At 34.2% G+C, this 24,507-nt stretch overlaps 1 protein-coding gene across 1 annotated transcript in view; it reads right to left on the bottom strand.

The window, feature by feature from the left end:
* Positions 1–7,895: 7,895 nt before the first annotated feature.
* LOC143922826 (uncharacterized) overlaps positions 7,896–24,507 on the bottom strand; it is a 73,013-nt gene continuing 56,401 nt past the window's right edge. Inside the window, exons 7-14 of the mRNA XM_077446182.1 lie at positions 21,223–21,435; positions 20,699–21,131; positions 14,009–14,217; positions 13,657–13,833; positions 12,821–13,000; positions 12,534–12,713; positions 11,877–12,339; positions 7,896–8,346 (exon numbers count right to left, since the gene is read on the bottom strand). Of these exons, the coding sequence (XP_077302308.1) occupies positions 7,896–8,346; positions 11,877–12,339; positions 12,534–12,713; positions 12,821–13,000; positions 13,657–13,833; positions 14,009–14,217; positions 20,699–21,131; positions 21,223–21,435 (2,306 nt within the window). The remainder of the gene's footprint in view (positions 8,347–11,876; positions 12,340–12,533; positions 12,714–12,820; positions 13,001–13,656; positions 13,834–14,008; positions 14,218–20,698; positions 21,132–21,222; positions 21,436–24,507) is intronic.

The following is a 24,507-nucleotide window of genomic DNA, read 5'->3' as shown; positions in this document are numbered from 1 at the left end:
TAGATTCTATGACAGAATCACTAATAACCATACTAACACACTTGTGAAATGAGTCTCGGTGATGACATCAAAATGTCTATACCCTTCAGGTATAACACACAGATTACCTAAACACAATCTGCTTTAGGTCATCGACTTTAGATAGTCTTTAATTCATATTATGTATTCGATTTATTATGAGCATTTATAAGAATTGTAAATTGGTTTTTGGGCTCTTTTTCCTATTAAGCTGTACATTAACATTAGAATAATATAATACTAAGATTACTAACAAAATTAAATTAAAATTGTAAAATAGAAAATGATCTGTACATCAGTAGCTATTAAAATAGATATAAGACATTGTGAACATAATTTAGTAATAATAAAAATCATTTAAAAATCACATTAAATAATAGGTATTATATACATAACATAAACCGGATGTTTGATGTTATCATATTTTAAAACCCAATAATAAAAATAGTATATCAGATAATGTGTGTTTTTCAATTAGTTTTTTTTTTTTTTATTAAATGCTTTTTATTATTACGAAATTATGTTCACAATACATCTTATATCTATTTTAATAGCTACTGATCTACTGATCATTTTCTATTTTACAATTTTAATTTAATTTGGTTAGTAATCTCAGTATTATATTATTCTAATGTTAATCTAAATCATAATAGGAAAAAGAGCTCAAAAACCTATTTACAATCCTTATAAATGTTCATAATACATCTAATACATAATATGAATTAAAGACTCTCTAAAGTCGATGACCTAAAGCAGATTGTGTTTAGGTAATCTGTGTTTATACCTGAAGGGTATAGACATTTTGTTGTAATCACTGAGACTCTTCACAAGTGTGTTAGTATGGTTATTAGTGATTCTGTCATAGAATCTACTGGTTAGTTTGTTAGTAACGTCTGTAACAAACGGAATATTATATATGGCATGCAGTTTTTTCAGGTTAGTATATATGGGTGTATTATAAATTATTTTTAGGGATTTATTTTGTATTACTTGGAGCTTGGAAAGGTTAGTATTCGAGGCGTTATTCCATACAGGTGAAGCATAGATTAATAATGGTAATATGAGCGCGCGATATAATTTTACTTTATTTAGCGTTGATAAAGAACTATGGCGATTAAATATTGGATATATTGAGGATATACCCCGCATCGCTTTGCATTTCGCTGCCTCAATTGAGGTGCCCATCTCATTCTTTTATTGAACGTTACTCCTAAATAATTTCTCTTGTATTTGAATATTAGCAAGTTAATGTAAATACACCCACACTGTGTATACCTCTCTTTATACGGCTTTTCACTATAACTTAATGTGATCATATATGTATATACATAGGTACATAATTAAAATGTCAAAGGAGAATTCTTGTCGAAAAAATGAACTTGCCATGTTTAAAATAAAATTATGTTTATTCATTTGTTATTCCTTTACTAAAATTACACTTGAAAAATCTCTTGATAATAAAATACATAGTTTCATTGATAAAAACATTATCAACTCCTTAAACCTCACGCTTGACATTTGGACCACTATGTATATGTATATAAGAAACTGTACATTTAAGAAATATAAATTATTTATTTATTTTACATACGTATACATATATATGTACCTAAAATATTCCTATCTACAGCGTGTTTATTGTATGCTTAACGGGGAGCTGAATGAGGTTGATCTATTCGGTGTTTCCTTACATCAACTCAGGACTGCCATCAGGAGTCTTGATTGATTGATTCATTTCTATTATATATTCTTTATCTAATTATATTATATCACATAATGTTTAATCTATAATAGGCCTCAGGTGTTATTTTGTTATATTTATCCTTTATTTTTACGAATTTCTACATCTGAGGCCTGTTCATTTTTCAATAAATAAATATATGTACATACCAGGAAGGTCTAACAAGTAAGCCCCAATGCGTTTACCTGTTAAGTCTTTAGACCAAAGTTTTATTTATTTATAATATGTACATATATTAAAATCATTTAACGAACATAAACCATCAAAGTGCATGATTTTAGTCGTTATTTTAATTTAATTTTTATATATGTAGATATACATATGTACATATATCAGGAAGGCCCGACAGGTAAACCCCAATGCGCCTTCCTAGCCAATTACAAGCAATGCAGCATTTTTATTACACACAAGTCGCTGAATTACGAGACGCTAAAAGACTCGAAATTGACGTGACATCTATGAATATTAAACTCGTACATAAATCATACTTCAATTAGTGGTGACATAGGAAGTGGGAAGGTTTTTAACCAATTTAATTGGGAACCATTTCAACAATGAAATCTGAAAATTTGGCAAGCTCTGATAGGAAACGATCGACTTGGAGTCACAAATATCCAAGTATGACCGGCAGCATTACAGATAATATACTCTTATCGTGGTCAACTCACGGATTCAAACCCGGCGACCTCTCGGTGTTAGGCAAAAGATCTACCAATGAGCCATGCTGCTGGCTGTATAATATAAGAAACGTTTTGCTGCTAAAAGATGATGATAAGCCTAAGTTATTATACCAGGAAGGCCTGACAGGTAGACCCCAATGCGACTTCCTAGACAATTAATTACAAACATTGCAGCATTTTTATTACATAAATCACTGTATTTCGCGAGGCTGAAGAACACAAAATTAATAAATAATTAATCCCTAGAGACATCTATGGATTTAGATTTGTACATCAAATTTGACATATTATACATAAATCAAATTCGGATATTTGTGACATAGCGAGTAGGATTGTTTTTACCAATTTGATGGAAGAACCTGTAACTTGGGTCACCAATATCCAAGTCTAGCCAGCACCATTAAACATTAGCACGGGATCGAACCCGGTAACCTCTCGGTGCTAAACATAAACGCAACCACCGAGCCGCTACTGTATATCTATCTATATATATATATATATATATATATATATATATATATATATATATATATATATATATATATATATATATAAAATTGAATGTCTGTTTGTCTGTCTGCCTCGTATAGGCTCCTAAACCACTCAACCGATTACGATGGAACGTTCAGGATTTGTTGTATGCATGTCTGGGAAGCTTACTGTGAAAAAAAACCGGAAAAAACCTATTAATAATAATATTTGTAATTACGATTTTACCGACGCGAAAGTTTGTAGCGCCATTGTGCAGTCAAGGAAATGTGTTCGTTGGTAACCACGTTACCAGTTGGTTTATGACGACACGCTGTTGAAGAGACGTTAATAGAGCTCCAACCATCACTTGAAACGAGAACGGGAATTGCATGCCTTATTCTGGCATTGAAACGCATGCTGGGTTCAGCTAGTATGATATAAGAAACGTTTTATTGCTAAAAAATGATGATAAGCCTGTAGGAATATAGCACGACTTGTGCTATTACGAATCAAAACCAGTCATCTCATCATCGATCCTGTACAAACATGCATAACTCAAGGGCAACGTCCCCTTCGACCATTCCAGAAGAAAGAGTTCATCGCTCGATCGTAAAACGAACGAAACCCAACAGTGATGTCATCAGGCAACCGCAACACATGTCCTGAAAGTCGTTTACGCGTGGCAAACGACCCCATTCTCAAATGAACGACGTCCTGGCGCTGACCCCATAGCTATAAACCACACGTGTACCGAAGACACGTGCCTCGAAAACAGGTCAACACGTGTCCCCAAAACACGTGTCCTGGAAACGAAGACAAAGCATCTGCACACGGCACGCTTCAAGCCAGAACGTATATAAAGCGACGCACCAGCTCACTTTTCAGAAGCTCAACCTCTTCGTACATACAATAGCCATTGTAACAATTGAACACAAATAAACGATCCTCTTCCAAACTAAACAACATGTGTTTCGTTAGGCCGGGATACGGTCAACATACCTTCCCTGCCTTACAAGCCTAAGTTCATTGAGTTAGATCATTTTACATTCAAGATTGTAATGTAAGTGAAATATCAACAAATATAGTAACTCAACTTAACCTTGATAACGTATGTACTTTTCATTAAATCTTTGGCCATATGAGATAAGCCTTGAGCTTCTGGGTTTAATACATATAAAGGAATTGCGAAAGTTTACCGAAGACAGCAGTAATTCTCATGTGAATATCAAATATTTATTGAATTCAGGATTCTATTATTGAAATCTTTCTATTTGGAAAGTCAACGTAAACATTTACAATCAGTCTTAGTTGATGCCGTCTAATCTTAATTTTGAGGCATGTTATCTTTATATATACATATATAGGTATTTTTCAATCACTCTCGTTTCTGCATTATCTGAAATTTCCAACATTTCGTCAGATTACATTAGGTAAGTTGAAAAAAAAAAACGAAAAATAGTAAGTTTTATAGTTTTTATTGTTATTAAATATTTTTATAAATTCATTATACGCATGTTTGTACATGTGTGACCTTAATTATTTAAAACTCGTTAAAAATTTATACACCAAAGGCCAAAGTTAAATTTTTACACCGTACTTATTGATTATTCATAACTCTTTTGCAGCCATTCAAGAGAATCAATAAGTAAATTAAGATAGTCCGAAGAAACAAGATAAAAAAAAGTATTAGTTTTGTAATAGGAAAAAAAAAACCCATTTAGAAATAATTAAGGTCACACTGCGGAGAGATAAACTTCAAATAGTATAATACACAAATATGTGTTTATAAACCTAGGTATTTTATAGTGAAAGTTGAAATTTCTATGCAGTAAAAATTAGGAAATTTATAAAATAATTGCTTTGGAATTGCTAATTTTTACTGATTGTGAAGAGTGAGCGATGCAAATTCGATCGAATATCAAATACATATTCGTTTCAATCATAATATGCAATGATTCAATATACATTCTATATACACAGTGATGAGCTGGATACTTCCCAGATAGACAGACGGTCCAAATTGTAAATGCTTACATGCTAAATTCAAAAATCAATTGATCGATTCCCTTGCATACATACAATAATTATTATATATATATTAATATTATACGTGAGCAATCGGAAAAGACACTCTCCCGGTCTTTTCACCGTACGCTCGATCCGTCGCAAATAAACCGACTGTCCGTTGCCTTTGTAATGGCACTAACATCATTTGTAAACTATCAATATATTTGACGTGTCGAAAATGTCTTATATTACCTTAACATTCGAATGTAACAACTAAATACATATATTCTATACAAATAAATTAAATTATACAATGGATAGTGTCAACAGTAAGCTGCTGCTTCAATCGTCTCTGAATGAATCAAAGAAATTTAAAATTTCAATTCATGATTTACAAATTTCAGCATGAATAAATAGTCTAGCACATTGTTTATTAAAAAAAAAAAATAATAATTAAAAACACAAAGAAAGGGATATTTGATTTAAATTTCTTAAAAATATATAATATATTTTGTATAAACGTCAGTGGAAAAAAGTACATAATAATTTATATTTAAACAATAATTATGGTTAAATATAGAGTGATATATCTGAAACCTTAAATCGAGCCCTCGGTTATAGCGTTCTAATGCATCATCTCACAAGATGTATGAGATGATGATTAAAAGAGCTTTATTTTATGCATTGTCTCGTCTATTTCGTGCAATAAGCAAATTTAAATTTAAATGACACAAGTTTACGAAACCATTCACCACCGCGACTCGATCCTTGTCAGCTTTTTCATTCAAATGAGAATAAAAGTTATTTTTTCAATATTAAATATTAAAGCTCTTAGCTTTTAATAGATGAAGTTCAGACGTGTAAGCTTTTGATATTTGAAATAATTAAAAAAAATTCTTTTCTCTTAAATACTTACAAGAAAAACTTGGTAACGGTGAATGGAATCATTACCTTATACACATGTACATATGTATGCATATTAACGTGACCATTTTACATATTTTTAGATTATGTGACTAAACCAGAACATTTCCAAATACCTGAATAATTAAAAGCGTTGATGAACATTAGCAAATCGTTGATGCACATTTATGAAAATGAAAAAATCTATTTCAATGTATATAAACAGGCCCAACCCGAGGATTCTACCGAGCGGCTACCCAAAAAAACCAGCACTGTAATGGTAAAACCAGTACAAACGGTCACTTTAATGTATATGTACTGTCAAAAATCAACAAAAACATACGAATTTGAACATAATTGTTTATTGCACGCATAAGACGGCTTATTCCGAGTATTCAGCACGCTTAATAAACCTACAATGCATGCTGAATCCATCGATTAAGCAGCGTCACCAATTAAAGGCTGTTTTAACTTCCATTAATGTTATATTCCACTCGTGTTCACTTTCTATAGTGAAAAGGGGAAGGGATTTATCGCAAAATACACATTCATACGAAACTAGGACAGTTTCCTATGAATGAGTATATGCTAAATAGACAAAAGTACGTTTAGTAGTAGAATCAAAATAATTACAAATTGTAGTTATTCGTTTTCAATTTTACTTCAGACCGAGAGATTATAAATTAATGGAAGTTCGCTTTACATAAAACTAGTACATTTACATATTTTACATTAAACCTATATATTATTTATAAGCTATAAATTTATACAATGTAAATTCAAGCTAAAAATGTTAACTACGATATTATAAGTGTATATGCAGGTATGTGTATTTATTTAATTATTTATCATATATTGTTTAAACATACCTATATCTAAACTCATCGTGTGCACTTACAATAGTGGCGTAACAACATTGGCTTCACGTTACAGGACACGACTACGACTCCACAGATTATTATGCACATCTTTTAAAGGCAAATTTTCATTTCCATTCTCCACTAAAGCTTCATCATACATGCATATATGCATGTTCTAATTAAATCTTATATAAAAATATATTTTTTGTTTTTAATTGCTACGCCACTGCACCTTATTGCAGTTAAATGGCATTGTAACAGCAACATATTCATAGTTTAAATAGTTAAAATTTAACTGACTTAACTAATTCATAAGTAATCAGCGAAAGTATAAGATGGCGACGGAAACAAATACACGATTAGTATCTTGTAAATGAATATTTGAACTGAAAAGTAAATGTTCATCAGTTGTATAAAAGCATTATGTTATGTACAGTCATTTTTTAAGCAAGCAAACTTAAGCAGATTTTCAGACATAATCTATCATTTTTCTTAGCACAATCACTTAGAATTTTGGTACGTTTAGATGGAAAATCTCACCCAATCTTCAAAAAAATGACTTTATAATAAAATACGGTGCCACTTTAGTAGTATGCGATCTACCTTTGAATCGCATTCGACTATTTTTTTATTATTTGTATCGTAGCAACGACTGTTTATTATAATTTTTGTTTTTTATAGGGCCAACTCCAACTTAACCTAACCTAACCTGATCCTTAAATAAATAGGTGTTATTTATGCTAAGATTTATTTCATCAATATTTTCACAAAAAAAAAAAAATATCTTAAAAACACCTATTTGTTTAAGGTTCGGTTAGGTTAGGTTAAGTTAAGGTTGGCCTTATTCATTTAAGATTATTAGGTCGGTATTATTCAATCTCAGTGGCACACGTGAGAATTGAGACAGTGAGACCGTATATTAAAGGTAGATCGCATACCAAAGTAAATATATGAAGGTAGACCGCATACTAAAGTGGCACATAAGATACTATCCAATGTAGTTTATGCATATTGGCATTTCAAATTGAATGTTCATTTAAAAACACGAATCGTATAATTGCTTTCGACCCCACTTTCTATAAATATTGAATTTAAATGTATTACGTATATACTTAAGTTTTCCTATGGAGATTTGACTTTTGAAAATGGAGAATTCATCGTTTGTTTTTGGCTGTGGTTGTTTAAAAAAGATTGATTTGATATGAATTCACAGTTTTAATATCGATTTTTATGGTTGTGGTTGGAGCGTGAGTCCCGATCTCGGTCTTTCTCCCGTCCACTCCATTCTTTGTGACGTGTGCTCGAGTGGGGGTCGTGATGATGATGATGATGGTGGTGTCTTCTCTTGTCGTGTTGACCCCTGGGGGGATAGGCCGCCACATCGGATATGACCAGTTCGGAGCCGTCCCTCATACCCTCGTTGCTGACTCGGTGATGGGCATTCCTGTATGAGATTGGATCGTCCAGTGTTTCCCGGCGCTTCAGCGGAGAGTGGTTCAGGGATTTGAGAGCGGCCTTGGAGCCGGCCGATTCGTGCAGGTTCTCCCAGGCCTGTCGGTAGTAACGGTTCAGCCCGTTCCTGGACTCGGAGCTGGACGAGTCGAACGAGGCCACCGTGTTGCAGTCCGGTGACACACGATGACGATAATGTTTGGCACTACGATTCCTGCAAAAGAAACGAAACGAAGCACATGAGTCGAGTGTAAATATTAGACGACAACGTTAAATTGATGTTTCAATCTGCCGTCGGCCTGGTTTGGTTGCGAGTGCTGCTGGTGCCAATATGATTGATGCGTTACAAACTGCTGTACAAGATTTATTACACATGCGATTTAAATATTGTATACGTGCTCAGTGATGAAATATACTTCGCGAGGAGGTCTATTTTGTTTGCTGTGGTTTGGTGTTTTGTGTGCCCGTCGCTGCATATACTCGTATGTATGTCCATACACGGTGGGAAAGGTGCTACTTTTTAAGAAGTCTTATCCTAATCCAATATTTGTATATAAGTCCACTAATTACAAACTACATTAATTAAGAACTTAAATACAATCTCACTTTACAATTGTGTCATAGGTTTTGGGACCCCTTATGAATGACCGAATTGAATATATTTGAAAATAGCATCATGTTTTGACGATACACTTCTAATACAAAAAAAAAAAAACTACAGAACAAGTTGAAATATTAATATTATAAACAGTATTCGTATTTTATGACTATTTGACACAAGTTTTTAAAAATGTGTTCTTTCTTTATTTTGTAATCATCCATATATTTTTTTGTTATTTGTTCAAATGTTTAAGCTGCAAAACTGAATCCGGTTTTTTTTAATATTAATGTTAATTATTATATGTATATACATTTTCATAAGACAATAATTACAATTTAAAATATTCGAACTATACTTCAAATACATTCCTATGCTTAAAATAATCAAAACCTGATTTCAAATATATTTTTAACGGTTATTCATTGGTACATTTACTCTAATGGTACTATTTTCCACCCGAGGCCCAATTTTCAACAGTTTTTTCATTAAAATGTGAATTAAAATCAGTTTTTTTAATTATTTGATACTGTTATATGCAATTGGAAGATGTGATGTGGCTGGAAGATTAAAGGATCCAGATGGTTGTTTTTATTTTACGAAAAACATAATACCAAATGTTTATTGGGTCATTGCTTTCTCAGTCAAACTATTTTTTTTCTTAAGTCATAATATTTGCCTTTTTATATGTATTATAAAATTAATGAAAATGCAAAATGGCTATGCATAGTCGAATGATATCAAATGACTCACTTATTTGTTAATTTTTCACATAGTAAACAACAAGTTCACTAATCATTCAATGCAACTTTGTCTGCATCGGATTTAGCCAAATCTAATCACTCACATATCTGTAAATTTTTCACATAATAAACAACAAGTTCACTAACCATATTCCAATGCAACTTTGTCCGCATTGGATTTAGTCAAATTGTAAAATGAAATAATTGCTATATTGAACATTTTGTTGAAAATTTGTATTTTAATGAAAAAAATCTGCCGAGGATTATTGTCCAGATGAAAAATTGTACCGTTGCCTGTTTTATAATTTGATTCAAATTGAATTATCATTAGATTAGTGTGTAGTGGATTTTTTTTGTGTTTTTGCCCACCGTGTATTGTACATATATACGTTTGTGGACATCTCACCCGTGGTGTCGTTCGTGCTCGTGATAGCAAAATGAGTTCTGTCCGTCGTACCTTAGTCAACTAATTTAGATAGTATCACACTGGTGAGTGTTTTCACTTAGCGAAGCCCGCTACTATAAGGGGTTCGAGAAGTAGCCGGCTCGTTGTGCCGAGCGGTAGGTGCGAGAGAACTCCCGCCGTCCCACCTGCTGGTCGGGAAATGGCAGCGCCAGCAGAGTGTACCAGCGTGATGGCACATCTCGAGCTGGTGGCAACATGTGCTTTTTTCGGGGCCGCGCCGAACTGTTAAATCGTCTCGCATTAGCATCAGGCTCATACTTCCAACAATCGGCTGACCTACTCAACGACTAAGCCCACCGATTGTTTTCTTTTTTATTATTTTTCTTTTTACCCGCAACCTGAGCCTCAAAGTGGGTTCTTCAGCGTATATGAAGTATAAATTGCTCATAGTACGATATCAATATGGGTAAAACCTTGATTTAGCAGAACCGATACAGTACGGAGAAGAGTTGAATCTAAAGGTAGGCATTAATGTAAAGATTTGTCTAGCAATTTATCTGTTTAGCTTCTTGTCTGGTGACAGATTTGTTCACAACAGTTGGGTGATCCTATTTGTAATGGTAGCTGTCGTGTTTATTGCAACAATAAAGTTTGGTTTTATGTTAACATAACCTCAAAATCGTATTCGATAAAATAATATTTTGTTTCATAGAAGATTCTCAGAAAAGAAGTTGAGAGATTTGTCCATCGTAAATCTGCCAGTAAATCTTTCATTGAATGCCCGCTTTAATTTATAAAAATCAAACAACTGTTGATATAATTCTGTGAAATTATGTCCGATAAACCAGGTTTTACTCTATCGGATGTTTCATCACAAAGCGTGATTTGATGCTTTAGTCAAATATTGAGATTATTGATTTTAATGAATAATTGATCTAAATTTTATATAAATGGATATTCAATTGTTGGAAGTTACCAGAAAAAAAATTGAAGTGTAATTTTGTGTATGAAAACATATATAATAGAACTTTCATCATGCAGAGGCTTTCCACCGAAGAATTAACACTACAGTTTACGATTTATATAAATATAATATTTGTGATTGTGAAAATATAACTTAAAACTTAAAGTGTCGGATTAACTTTCTTGTAATCATACCAAATCATTTTTTAATATTACCGCACAAGTTATCATTGACTTTACTAATAATTTAGCATACATACATACATTTCTAGGCTTGTATCTTCTAATATAATTACGCTATAGTATCAAAACAGAGACCAAAGTAAAATTCATTCATCACTTTTACAAAATACGAATGTATATTAATTGAACTTCTCTTTAAATATGACTAAATCTTGTTTTAAAATAAAATAAAATATTAATTACGACAATTAGTGCCGCCATTTTCTTTTGACAAATGTGATGTATTTACCATTATTTTTGTATATTAAGAATACAAAATTCTATATATGTATTATATGTGAACGCGTGTAAGCTAATCTAACACGTCAAGAGTTGTGTGAACAAATTACATAATACAAAAATAGGCAAATAGTGAACAATACTCAATTGCATGTTTTTGTATGCGTGGCTGAAAGCTCTGCATTCTTAAAGTTACAGTATTCAAACGATTTCATCTTTATTATTGTCACTTTTCTAAATATAATTTACAATTTGTGTGCGAATCGTGCAGATGAAAACAATCATATATAGAATGTGAGCAGAAACAATAAGAGATATGCATTTTGAAAATAAAAACTTATTGACAAACAAATATTCACCATCTAAATAATACCAAACTACATTTATATAGTTGCACGTTGCTATGCTATACTAGATGTTGATGGAATATTTAGTTTTCAATCAAAGTGTTCGTTTTCGAGATACAAATCATCCAGTTGTTTCCACCCCACTCTGTATTTAATCTATTTTTTCTGTTTTCAATACTTAAAATACGATGAAATTTAAAGAAATAAGACGCAGAAGACACTTACCTCCTCACTAGTATGACTATTGTTGTCACTATGGCTGCTAAGAATACAAAACCTCCAAACGCTCCGAGGGCTATTATAACGCCCAGGTTAGATTTGGCAGTGTGCGTCTCTCGTCTCTCTCCGTCTACGGATAGCGGTATGTTCACCCTGGGGGTCTGATCTGATGCTATATTGTTGTGGGTGCCTATCGCGTGCTTCTCCTGGGGATGAGAAGCTATGATTATCTGCGGCACGTGTGCACTGCCACTCTTGGTCACGTCCGCTTCGGTCGTTATTGGCCTATTGTATATCTTCTTGGTGGGTTTCGTCTGCTCCACAGTACTAGATGGCTGTTGAGAGACTGTGGTGAAAACGGGCTTGTAGGTGTAGGTGGGTCTCGTCGGTCGAGCCGAGACACGCGTGGTCAACGGTCTCGTTGAACGGTGCACCGTTGTACTGGTGACCGTCGTCTGCGTCTCCTCAACTGAAATGAATTAATTAATAGTATTTTTATTATACACCTATACGGGCAGTTCTGTCATCTGTTGTTTCCGAGAGTTTCCGGAAACTTCTATATACATATTGAAGTTTTTTTTTTAAATGCGTTGTTGCAGAAATTGGACGACATCACTTAATATATGTACATATGTATGTAGATTAATGTTTTTAATTTATTACTTTTACAAACTGGAGCTGGGCTGTCCCACTGGCCACTGGATAGGCATGTGATCCGCTTTGCTCCGTTGAGAGCGTACCCTCTCAGACAGAAATACTCAACAACAGCTCCAAAAGATGTGTCGTTCACGTTAGAAGCGTACTTTCCATTGGTTATTTGAGGTGGAGGCTCACATTGTATTGCTAAAATTGTCATAAAAATCAATAAATGCCTTTGTATTTGATATTATACTGTATTAATTAATTAAAAGTTGTTCAAATAGAACTTTTTAGAAGTATTTCCAACAGACCTTCACATCTTGGCGGTGGACCGTTCCACCTTTCATCAATGTCGCACGTCAACATGCTTCTGCCAATCATTTCATATCCTTCTTCGCATGTGTAAATGACTTGACTGAGGTATCCGATGCTTCCATTGATGAGTTGGTAGCCACCGTTGTTGATATCGGCTGGATAACCACACTGTATTCCTGACACAAAACAAGAAGAAAACGTTTTACATGCTGCTATTTCCAAATATACATGTGTATTTAGCAAAAAATACTATAATTCTAAATTTTTTCCATATTTCAGATACATTGACCGAACATACATCAGATTTTTAATATTCATAATTCTATTATTACAGGGTTTTCATTCCAAATTGACCCTTTTTCATTTCAAATTAATCCTTTTCCATTTCAAATGTCAATTTGGAATGAAAAAGGGTCAACCTATATCTTCGACTTAAAATCGCTGAATTGTTTTATGATCAAACTAACAAATTTTGTAGGAAATCATTACATTTTAATTAAATAATTTATTCACAATCTTAATCTATATATTACATACATACATAGAGTAGAAATAAATTAAAAATTTCATATCAAATATAAATCTCTTTACATCCTTAAAATGAAAAATCAAATATGCAACTTTCACCAATAGAAATTTGGTAAAAGCTCTTGACTTATGCTAAGATGGTATTGTAAAATGACAAATTTATAAAATTTCAAAGCCTTCTAAATAATCACAAATTTTTAGTTGGTACACTATTGTCGGAAATGAGCAATATTTAACATTCCAAAGTTAAAGTATGTCATGAATCGGTTTCCATGCTTTCCGTTTCTGTCATTTCAACACTTACTTTTACAAACAGGTGGAAATTCGTTGTAGAATCCAGTCTCCAGGCAAGTTCTGGTTGTGGGCCCGACGAGGAGATACCCACTGTCGCACGAGTACTCCACGTTTGCACCGACGTCGTAATTGGGAGCCGTCATCTTGGAGTTGGGCGGCTGTTCAGGACGTCCGCAAGACTTGGGCTCTGCGAAAATACACATAACCACAATAAACATCATGTTCATGATCCGGATATAGATACCTACAGCTAAATTCGCACATTTGGTCAAACGCCGCTAGGCTAGTTATCATATTACTATACAATGGAAAACAATATAATGCAGTCGCGCTTGAAGCTCTGTCCGAATGTTGACACTTACGATGTTGGCAGATGAAGTTCAGGCTTGTGAGGCAGTTGGTGTCGGACCAGAGCCAACCCTTGCTGCCGTCGTAGCGGGCGCAGTCTCCGTTGCCACCGGGCAAGTTCCAGAACGAAACGGTGACGTCGTCTCCATTCAGCCACTTCCAGTTGTTCTTGTCGTTCTGGTCTCTCTCCACACCCATCCAGTACTGGCTGCTGCTGTCGTTCCTGCAAACGAACAACGGTCACCTCATAAAATGTTACAATCGATCACTCACCCTATGAACAATCGCAATTATCGCATCAACAATAAATATCTTACGAATGGCTTAGCAATATGAGCTTAAACTACATAACTGACCTTTAAAATATATATAAAATTACGCAATATATATACATAAATAAACACGCATATGCAACAAAATACAGTTTTATTTATTTATAATACATATGTATATTAAAATCATTTCTCATATTGAAAATTGAAAGTGCATGGCTTTTAGTCGTTATATTATACATTTATCAATATCATGATTTATGAAAAGTATTAAACATCTGCATCATCATACATTAGTATGAACTTTTTAATATAAAATAAAAATGCAAGAACTCCCCAAAGTAGCTCAGTGGGATGAAAGTTCGAAAAAAATCTAAAAAAATTTAGCTAATTTTTTATGTAGCCTCAAATAAATATATTTGTAGTTTCAGATAATATATTAAATTTGTAGATCTACATCGCAGACAAAAATTCATCTTTATATTACAGATTATGATTACATTACTGGATAATGAACTACATCAGGGCCACTCTAAGGGTTGATTTGGAGCAAGGCGGCCAAGTTCCATGAAAAAAAAAAATATATTAAAAATATACCGACAGCTTCCGTTAAACAAAAATTGAAAAAAAAACAGCGACGGCAGAAATGTAATGCACATTGACATTTATACACGTTCAATAACAATTGGATCGAAAGTAAAATTAAATTGTAAATAATTTAAGTCTTTTAGTGAGTTACATCAGTTAATAGGTATATTACTTTAAGATACAATATAAATATAACTACAAAAGGCCTTCAATTTTGAATAACAATGTTAATTGTTCGGAATAGATTGTATAGGAGTTATCAATCGTATTATTTACTAGCCTTAGTTGCATATTGTTTGATATCAGCATATAATCTACTATGTACTGTAAAAAGATGAATGTTCACTAGTCAATTATCTAAATCTACAGTTTTCAATTTAAAACCAATATTTTTTTACACAGTATTCTTAACTTATGTAGATCTCCACCCATAATTATCATTTTTACTTTATCTATGTACGTAGTAACAATAGATGAAGTTTTGTGATCATGCGAAAATTCGAACTCGAGATTTTGACGGATTCGAACTCAGAATCGATTACTGATCACGTTTTCACGATCTAGAAAAAATGTGTGTGTGTGTGTATTTTGGGGATTTTTTCAACACCGTTAGTCCTATCGAACCGAAACTTAGTATCGGTTGCTGAAATTCTTATCGACACTACGTAAATTTTTTTCAAATTTTTAAGTTGACCGGAAATGGTACCTCCCCTTATAGGTGTCCTCTTTTTTTTAAGTTTTTGAATTCGATTTTCTCCAAAACTACCAACTGAATCGGACTGAATTTTTTTTACATTTACAAGAAATAATAATTTTTATATTTTTTAAATATTTTTATTTGAACCGGAAGTAGTACTTTTACTGTAGAAAATCAAGGTTTTTTATGTTTTTCTCAAAATCCTTTTGATTTATCGAACTGAAATTTCATATCGATCAGTTTAAGCTTAATACCAAGTTATGTATAAAATTTGGTAAGCGTCCGTCGACCGAAAGTGGCAGTTTACTCTTGTTCGATTTTTCTTCCACTATTTTTTTCGACCCCTTAAACATGTGTGGTCTTCACGAAAAATTTCAAGTATAATTCTTGTATCAATGTGATTAAAATAAAAAAAATCACTAAATTTAATAAACCAGAAGTGGGATTTTTTCCCTTCCGGAAGCTTCCGGAAGGAAGGTCAAAAATGTTGTCGCCTGGATCCTGTCCACACCCCTGAACGTATTAAGCTGAAAATTTATATTTGTATTCTTTATGTATTAACTTAGATTTGGTAACGTTTTGGTCAGAATTCGTAAACCGGAAGTAGTTTTTTTTTTTAAAACAATATTTCATTATTTTATTTTGACCTTTTAAATTATTTTCATCCTCTTGATATTTAATGTGTATAATAATTATACTGATTTTAAATTATAAAAAAAATTTGAACAAAATTCGACAACCGGAAGTAGAACTTTTGTCTTGTGTTTCCATATATTTGCGCTCAATTTGTATCGCTATCATAGTTATTAGTTCAATATCGAATTTTTTTTTTCTGTAGTTTTCACTCTCCTGAGCAACGCTAGGCTTTTCAGATATATGTACATACAAATAGTATACAGTAAACTCTCGAGTATACTGTTACAGATTATCTTTTCAGAGTGTTGTTGCATACTTTGGTAACTCAGAGTATATCTTCTCTTATTTTAATTTATTTATCATTTAGACTACATACATATGTAATTCATATCGTATAGAGATCGCTACTTCTTTTGGTGTACTCATACATAATAACCAATATTATATAAGACGAATGCTCGTATGTGAAGTTGAGTTGAGTGGGCAACTCCAGGTAACTGTTTTATGAACCGCAAAGTGCTGCTGCTTCATACCGTTTGGTCGCATCTGGTGCACGTGAGCACTCGTCTTGTTCATTATACATATGTATGTGTTACTGTAAAAGTTCAAATTTTAATCTCAAGATTAGCCAGTAGATTTTAAAGCGGAAAAAAAACACACTTCAAGCTTTTATCAGTACGTACAATAACGAAAGAGATCACTAAAAAAAGTAATCGACTGATTGAATCAAATCAAATCAAATGTATCAATATCAAAGTTGAATTTTGAAGCTACTTAAGCTAAGCTCATGGATTGAATGGGGTGATTTTTTTTCAGAATTAATTGGATTTGGTTTGGTTTCAAGGATTACTAAGTGCATTTAGGCTAAACAATCGTCACCAAGTTGGCCGTTATTGGTCCCTTCTCAGAAGTGACCGATACCGTGGTGCCGTGGGATCAAATGTCGTGGGAATACATATCCGAGTACGTGACCATAACAATAGGTAAACAAATCAGACGTCGAAGATGTCCTGAGAGACCTGCCCCTTATAAGGCGGTACTTAGGCGATATCAAGACATTCTGGACGGAGCACTGCCAGTGCGTGTATCTCCTTAATCATCAATAATTGCTGTGACACGACTTTGGCCTTTTATTTGGATCCTCCACCCACCTCTACGCAACAGTATGCAAGTCTTTTAAGGACTTAATATATATGTAGGTAGGAGGTAGCAAGTCTTTCAAGGACACGAAATATTAACCAGAACAATAGACTAGTGGTTAGCATATAATGATTTGAGCAGAGTAGTCACGGGTTCAAATCCCACTGGTTTCTGCTGGCCAGACCTTGGATTTGTGACTCCAGATCGATCGTTTCCTATCAGAGTTTGGCAGATTATCTGATTTTCACTGAAACGGTTCCAACAAATTGACAACCTTACCCATTTTCTGGCGAAATTGTATAAAATGTTGCAAATTTACAAATTTGACCACACTCTGTGAATATTCATTGATTTAATTTGTATTATATTAGTATCAAATGTACAATTGGGGTTACCTGTTAGACCTTCCTGGTTTATATAAATTAAAAATAAATAAATAAATAAAAAAAAAAAGACTATTAGTTATGCAATTTATTGAGACGTCCTTATCGTGCATAGATTTCGTTCACATAATCAAAAAATCGTATTAATTAGTAGCAAGTTCGAGTGATTATTAAATAATATACCATAGGTTTTAACTTATAATACCTTTTTTCAATCATTTATTTGACGAATTGTGAATCTTTTGTTTGAATTTGAATCAATGCATAAACATTGTTTACGATTTATCTCTTAATATCGTAAGTAGCGATTTATGCAGTTGATAAATCGGATAAATTATCACTTCGACTGTGGATTTACATATACAAATTTCCATTTTCATATATAATCTAATATATAATTTCGAAAGAGACTTTGTAACTATGTAACTATGTATGTAAGGTTTATTGGGAACATCGAAACAAATCAAAGTTTGTAGGAAGACGATATCGACATCGTTAAATATTATATTAACAAACGAATGTTTACTATTAAATTGTTTTGCCATGTTTAAGCTGTTTATATTACAAATACCGAGCGAAGCCGGGTAAAAACACTAGTAATTCTATAAGTTTGGTTGTTTACCAAAATGGTGGTACGTATATTTTTAAAATAAAAAATTACTTATTGGACTTAAATTAAAAGCAATGTTAGATTTCACCAAACAAGCTGTCATGTCAATCAACTTGTTGTAGTGAATTCGTATTTAACTTTATTATAATAGTTGTGACTGTTAATCTATGTATGTAATGATAAAAAAAAATCATGGCATTCTGCAATAGAGTTGTGGGATCGCATTTGAACACTTTCGAAAACCAATTGAAGAAAATTACAAAATTAAATTACAAAGAAAAAGGAGCAAAGTCAGTTGCATCTTAAAACGATTAATCGCTCGGTTGTGCAAATCGTCGGTGCGCTTCATTGAATTGTAAAGTTTCGATATTCATTATCCGCTTCCAAAATGCCAAATTCAAAATGCAAAAATAATTGGGCGCGTTGCATAAGCCGCCAAAAATGCCAAATCGAATCTGACGAGACGTTCTTGCCGTTGACATTTCAGAATCGAAATGATAAATAACGAATGAAAAAAAAATTAGTAAAGCTTTGCATTCATCTAAAAAGTGTGTGGAAAGCGTTTCGCAATGTTGCGCTTAGTCGCGCGAATTTGAAAGAAATCATCATCATCATCATCATCATTATCGTCATCAAAATTAGCATCGTTCGATTAAAGTAAACATGTATAGGCACATACATATGGATGCGTATGAAATTCATATATGGTCATCCATTTAAATAAATGTAATCTTAATAGGATCTGTTCATATACTTAAATTACGATAATTCATAGAATGGTAAATTATTCAAGAGATAAGTTTGAAATAAATAAATATAAGTCATCATAAATGAGAAGAGTTTTGTTCTAAAAATTATAATAAATTGGAAGAATTTCCTAATTTAACTGTGGCCCTTAGATTCAGACAATATAGTATGTATGGATTTTTGGTCGGGCACGGAGCCTAGGATCGTGGGACTCCCATTACAAAAAGGCCAAAAAACAATCAATTTGTGTTTTGGAAGGGACAGTTTTTACACGCGACAGTTTTTTGTACTATCAGAACCTTAGTCGTGGTAGTTTTTGTTTACGTTAGTTTTCGTTTATGTTGATATGAGAGTGAAAACAATGTAAAATTACGGCCAAATCCTACGAAAAAGTGTTCGTTGGATTTGGTAACGCCGGGAAAATATTCGCTAAGAACTGTGCTGGAGTTAAAAATGTGTGGTTTTAAAAAGTAATGCAAAATCTTATTGTAATTAGCTATAAAAATCATTTTTAATCATGCATTAAACGTCGAATAATATAAAATAAGTGCAAGATATGAAAAAATGGCGGCTGAAGCAGAGCCGTCATTCCAAGGCGGATATCATTGAGCGCGGCGCGTATTGAATTCCCCCTCGCTCTTGCAGCTGTGAGGCACGTGTACACGGGGCTTCCCACGAAAATAATTATTTCTGTTGATATTGATCAATGTTTTTATTTTGTAATGACATAATTCGAATCATAGAGGTTTTAAAGAGGAAGACATAAAATATGAAAACAATTCAGTATATTTGGAGATATAAAATATAATATAAGTCCTGGTCACTCGCTATCCATCACTGTGTGGCAAGTGTTAATTTCTTATTATATATTGTAATATAATGATCTGAACGTTCGTCATAGTTTGCACGTAACAGCGATATAAAATGTTTGTACTCTTCTTTACCACTATTTTAAAGAGGGACAATTTAAACGTCCATTTTATACAATAAATGTGCATTTAAAAAAATTTTTTGTACATTACAAAAAAGTTTCTGTACATAGCAAAAAAATTGTGTGCATTTCTAAACGATGGATACAGATTGCATTACAAAACTTTTCATTGCTATTTAAAATTAAATTATTTGCTACTTAAAAAGCGGATGTTTGCTACTTAAATGTGCATTACAATGACCAAAATACGAACCGACAACGACTTCTCTCTACTGCATTCCTTCTTTTTTACTCTTCGACACCTACGACCTTGGCTTCGGTTCTACGACCTGACATCATCATTCATACGCAATACGTAAACAAAAGTGAAAACTTTTGACAGTTGACAGTTGTCAATAGCGGAAGACTGCAACGTATCTTTTTGTATCTATTCTAATGCTAAAATCTATTTTTTGAATGATCGTTTCATATTTTTATTTAATGGTCACTTTATAGTGCCAAAATATTTTATTCGATGTACAATACGAGATTGTTTAATGCACCGAAAATAATGCAAATTTTTAATGCACAAACATTTTTTTTAAGATACAAAGTATTTTCTCAATGTACAGTTAAGTCGTACCCACTTTTAAGTACTAGATATTTGGTTTTTTCGCGCGGCTTTAACTATGACATCAATACACATATATACGTATCTCACCTGTGTCTCCTCCACAGCTCCCAGCTGATGAAACCTTGCAATGCGGGATTGCTTTCGTTGACCAAAGTTCCACCCCGTCCAGCGCAAAAGGCCTGAGCTTCCCAGAAGTTGAGGGGCTGTCTGTTGTAGAAGATGTAACACTTTCCGTTGTAGGTGGCCGTGCTTCCTGGAGGCTGATCCCTGAACTGAGGACACCTCTCGATGGGCAGGGCTTGGTCCGTGTAGGCGAAAGCTTCGCAGATGGACAGTTGGGCAGGATTGGCCACCTCGAGGTGGACGCTGACGAAGGCTCCAGGCATGGGAGGGTTGCACGGCAGGAACAGGGGTTGGCCCTCCTCGAGGAAACCAGTGAACCTGTTGCAGATGGGGTTGATGCCCAGGTCCGGTCGATTGTTTCCAACTCTGACTACCATCGTCGCTGGAGTGTTGGCACCTGAAAGCAGTTACCCAGGTACAGTTATGCCGTACGTACGTACATATGTATGTGCATGTGAAGCAACTGGGTACCAGATGAGAGAACTTACCGCAACAGGGTTTGCCGAAGTCGAGTCGCACCAGCTGCACCATGTACGGCTCCAGCAGGTTCACGTACCACCATGGCATTCGTTCTGGCTTGGTCAATGTGCATGTGTCTGCTCTGAAGAAGGCCGAAGTACTTCCGTCGATGGCACATTGTGGTACTCCACCCTGCTCGCTGCTGATCTGCATGGGTGCTTTGCCAGCAGCTACGTTCAGCACTGAAATATAAACAACAGACTTTAGAACCCAAGAGAAAAAAAATAATCTTCTTTTGTTTGTAACAATAAATTACTTTTACTACATCTAAGTATATGTTCCAATTCACAAAAATATCGGTAGATATCACAGCAGCAAAAAGATATAGTGCCTGCAAATAGCCAATAATTTGCAGATATAGTACCTAAAAATAGCCACAACCAAGTTTGATCCACTAAATTCGTATACCAGGTTTGATCCACTAAATTCGAACATGACATTGATTTATGTTGGCTTCTTCTCGTTTATTTATTTATTTATTACATTTGTATACCAGGAAGGCCTTACAAGTAAACCCCAATGCGCCTTCCTGGGCAATTACAAACAATGCAGCATTTTTTATTACACAAGTCGCTGGATCGCGAGACACTGAAAACTCGCAAATTAACGAGACATCTATGAATTGTATATAAATTTTATTGTACATTAATCATACTCGAATAGTGATGATATAGTAGGTATGAAGGTTTTTAGCCAATTTAATCTGGAACCGTTTCAACAATGAAATCAGATAAAATTGGCAAACTCTGATAGGAAACGATCGACCTGGAGTCACAAATATCCAAGTCTGACCAGCAGCACTACAGATATATAATTATTTTCAATCGAGGTCAGCTCATGGGATCGAACCCGACGCCTCTCAGATTTAACCAGCAGAATATACCAGTGGTTAGCATATAATGGTCACGGGTTCAAATCCCACTGGTTTCTGTTGGCCAGACCTTGAATTTGTGACTAAGGGTGGATCGTTTCCTACCAGAGTTCGCCAATTTATCTGATTTTCATTGAAACGGTTTTAACAAATTGGCAACCTTACCCATTTTCTCGCAAATCTTGAATTTCCAGCAATCTCGAATTTCGCTGAATTATTTAAAAATGCTGCAAATTTACAATGTCTCTGTGGATGTTCATTTATATGTATTTACTTTGTATAATACTAATAAAATTTGCAATGGTTCTGGCCAGGAACTGGGGTTACCTGTTAGGCCTTTCTGGTATAAATTAAAAAAAAATAAGCATTGAAAAAATGCGCAATTATTACAGATTTTTGTCTTTTGCAGTATTTATCTCAAAATCTAGTATTGCTGTGTCAAAGGTGAGTATTTGAATCCAAAGTCGGATGTTTTTTCTATTGATTATGATATTTCATTGATTTAAAATATTTATAATTAATTGTCTAGCGAATTTTAAAAGTCAAAAATATACTTTTTTCTTACAATTTATATTATATTATGAGCTTATTTTGCAAATTTTTCAATCAACCACGTTAATAAGGATTGGTTCTTTTATCTCAATATTTTTTTTATTATCAAAACGCACCAGTAGCGGCTCGTGAGAATTCATATTGGGGGGGCTGTAGAAATTAATCAGGCTGTAGTAGCTTGTTAACCAAACCGGTGGTCGAAGTAAAACAAAAATAGCATGCATATGTACTATACTGGGAGGTCTGCAGCCCGCAACCCATGTGGACGACAAAAATAGCATGTATTTGTAGTGTACTGGGAGGACTGCAGCCCATATGGACGAGCCGCCACTGAAACGCACTAATTCTACATAACCGTAAATGATTTTAAATTGAGTTGAAGAATGAAGAACTATATGCGTATGTCAAGAGCGAGATTGAGAACGGAGAGCGCATCACTCCATTTCACTCGCTCGCGTTATTTAAAATTTATTTAAAAAAAAATACCCTGAAACTTGTAGCATTGTATCAGTTGGTGGGCACGATCGATATGTCTTCTTTTCCTTTGTACAGATTAGGCATTGGGAAATATGAGGAGTTTTAGCGAGAAAGCCATACGATGGAAGATCTTCGAAGACGTCACCGCAATAATAAAAGTTGCGGGTTTCTAAACGAATTGGTTGTTGCGGTGTGACGGGTGTCACGTTGGCCTCAAGAAAGAAAGGGTTTCCTCGGGCTGGGGGAAGCCACAATAGAAATGGTAAACGTCAAATGGTAATTGTGCACGACGTGAAACGTGAAGATGTCATCACGAGCGTGAAACACCTGACGTGCTGCACCCAATCCACACCACAAACGACTTAGCTTTCGATTTTCTATATGTACGTTGCATACCAGCATATTTTTCACAAACTGGGTGTATGTATTTACAAACTTTTTTTTTATTAGCTTCACTCTGTTATAGTTCAGTGATATTCCTGGTGCACAAGAGTGGAAGTGATCACTAGAGGTAGGACCGGAAGCGTGCCGTTCATTGTTAATTGTTCGCCGTGCTTTGTTCATTTTTATGATGAACCTTTTTTTGCACTATAGCTTTGTAAATAATCCCAAAACGTCCTGATTCCCGAAAAAAGCACCCTTCCGGTCGTACCTCTGGTGATCACAACCAAAAAATTGTGATCACTAGTCACCGGAGCCTGAGGGGGCCATGTATTGTTCAGAGGTTGTAAATGCATTGTTAAAGGTTTGCCGAACAATGGATAGCACTGTGACTATCCTACCTCTAGTGATCACTTCCGCTCTTCAGATCACTTTGATATTATACCGACATACGCCGAGCTAGTTAACATTGAAGTAAGTTAGGGCGAAACACACTGAGTGGTATGGGACGTCACGTGTTCCCCAAACTGAATTCGGGTGTAGTTGCACGTGCAGAATGCATATGCTTTGGAGATCGCACGTGTATAGGGCTGCCAGGCGTCCCGGTATTCCAGGTTTGCCCCGGTTTCAAGTGATCCCGAAGGGATCTTTCGGGACAGTCAAATGTCCCGGTTTTCGATAGCTGCTTATTGACCTTTCAATGTTCAGAAATACAGACCCCCCCGCAGTTATGAAACTGCAAATAAATTCACGAATCTCAATCTCACCGTAGATCTACATCCATGATTAAAAAGCAAGAAAAGCGAGATTGAGAAAATATATATTTTTTCAATCTTTGGCAATATCTAATTAATTTCATTTAATATTAAAATAATATGCAACCGACAAGTTTCTCCTACATTTCTTCAAACATGGTATTCACCGTTATCGATTACTGTCAAGCAAACTTATGAAAACACTCCAGGGGGTGATT

The sequence above is a fragment of the Arctopsyche grandis genome, chromosome 2 (assembly GCF_051622035.1).
Source record: "Arctopsyche grandis isolate Sample6627 chromosome 2, ASM5162203v2, whole genome shotgun sequence".
NCBI lineage: Eukaryota > Metazoa > Arthropoda > Insecta > Trichoptera > Hydropsychidae > Arctopsyche > Arctopsyche grandis.
Note: the sequence above shows the minus strand (reverse complement) of the source record. Positions and strands in the feature narration are given on the sequence as shown.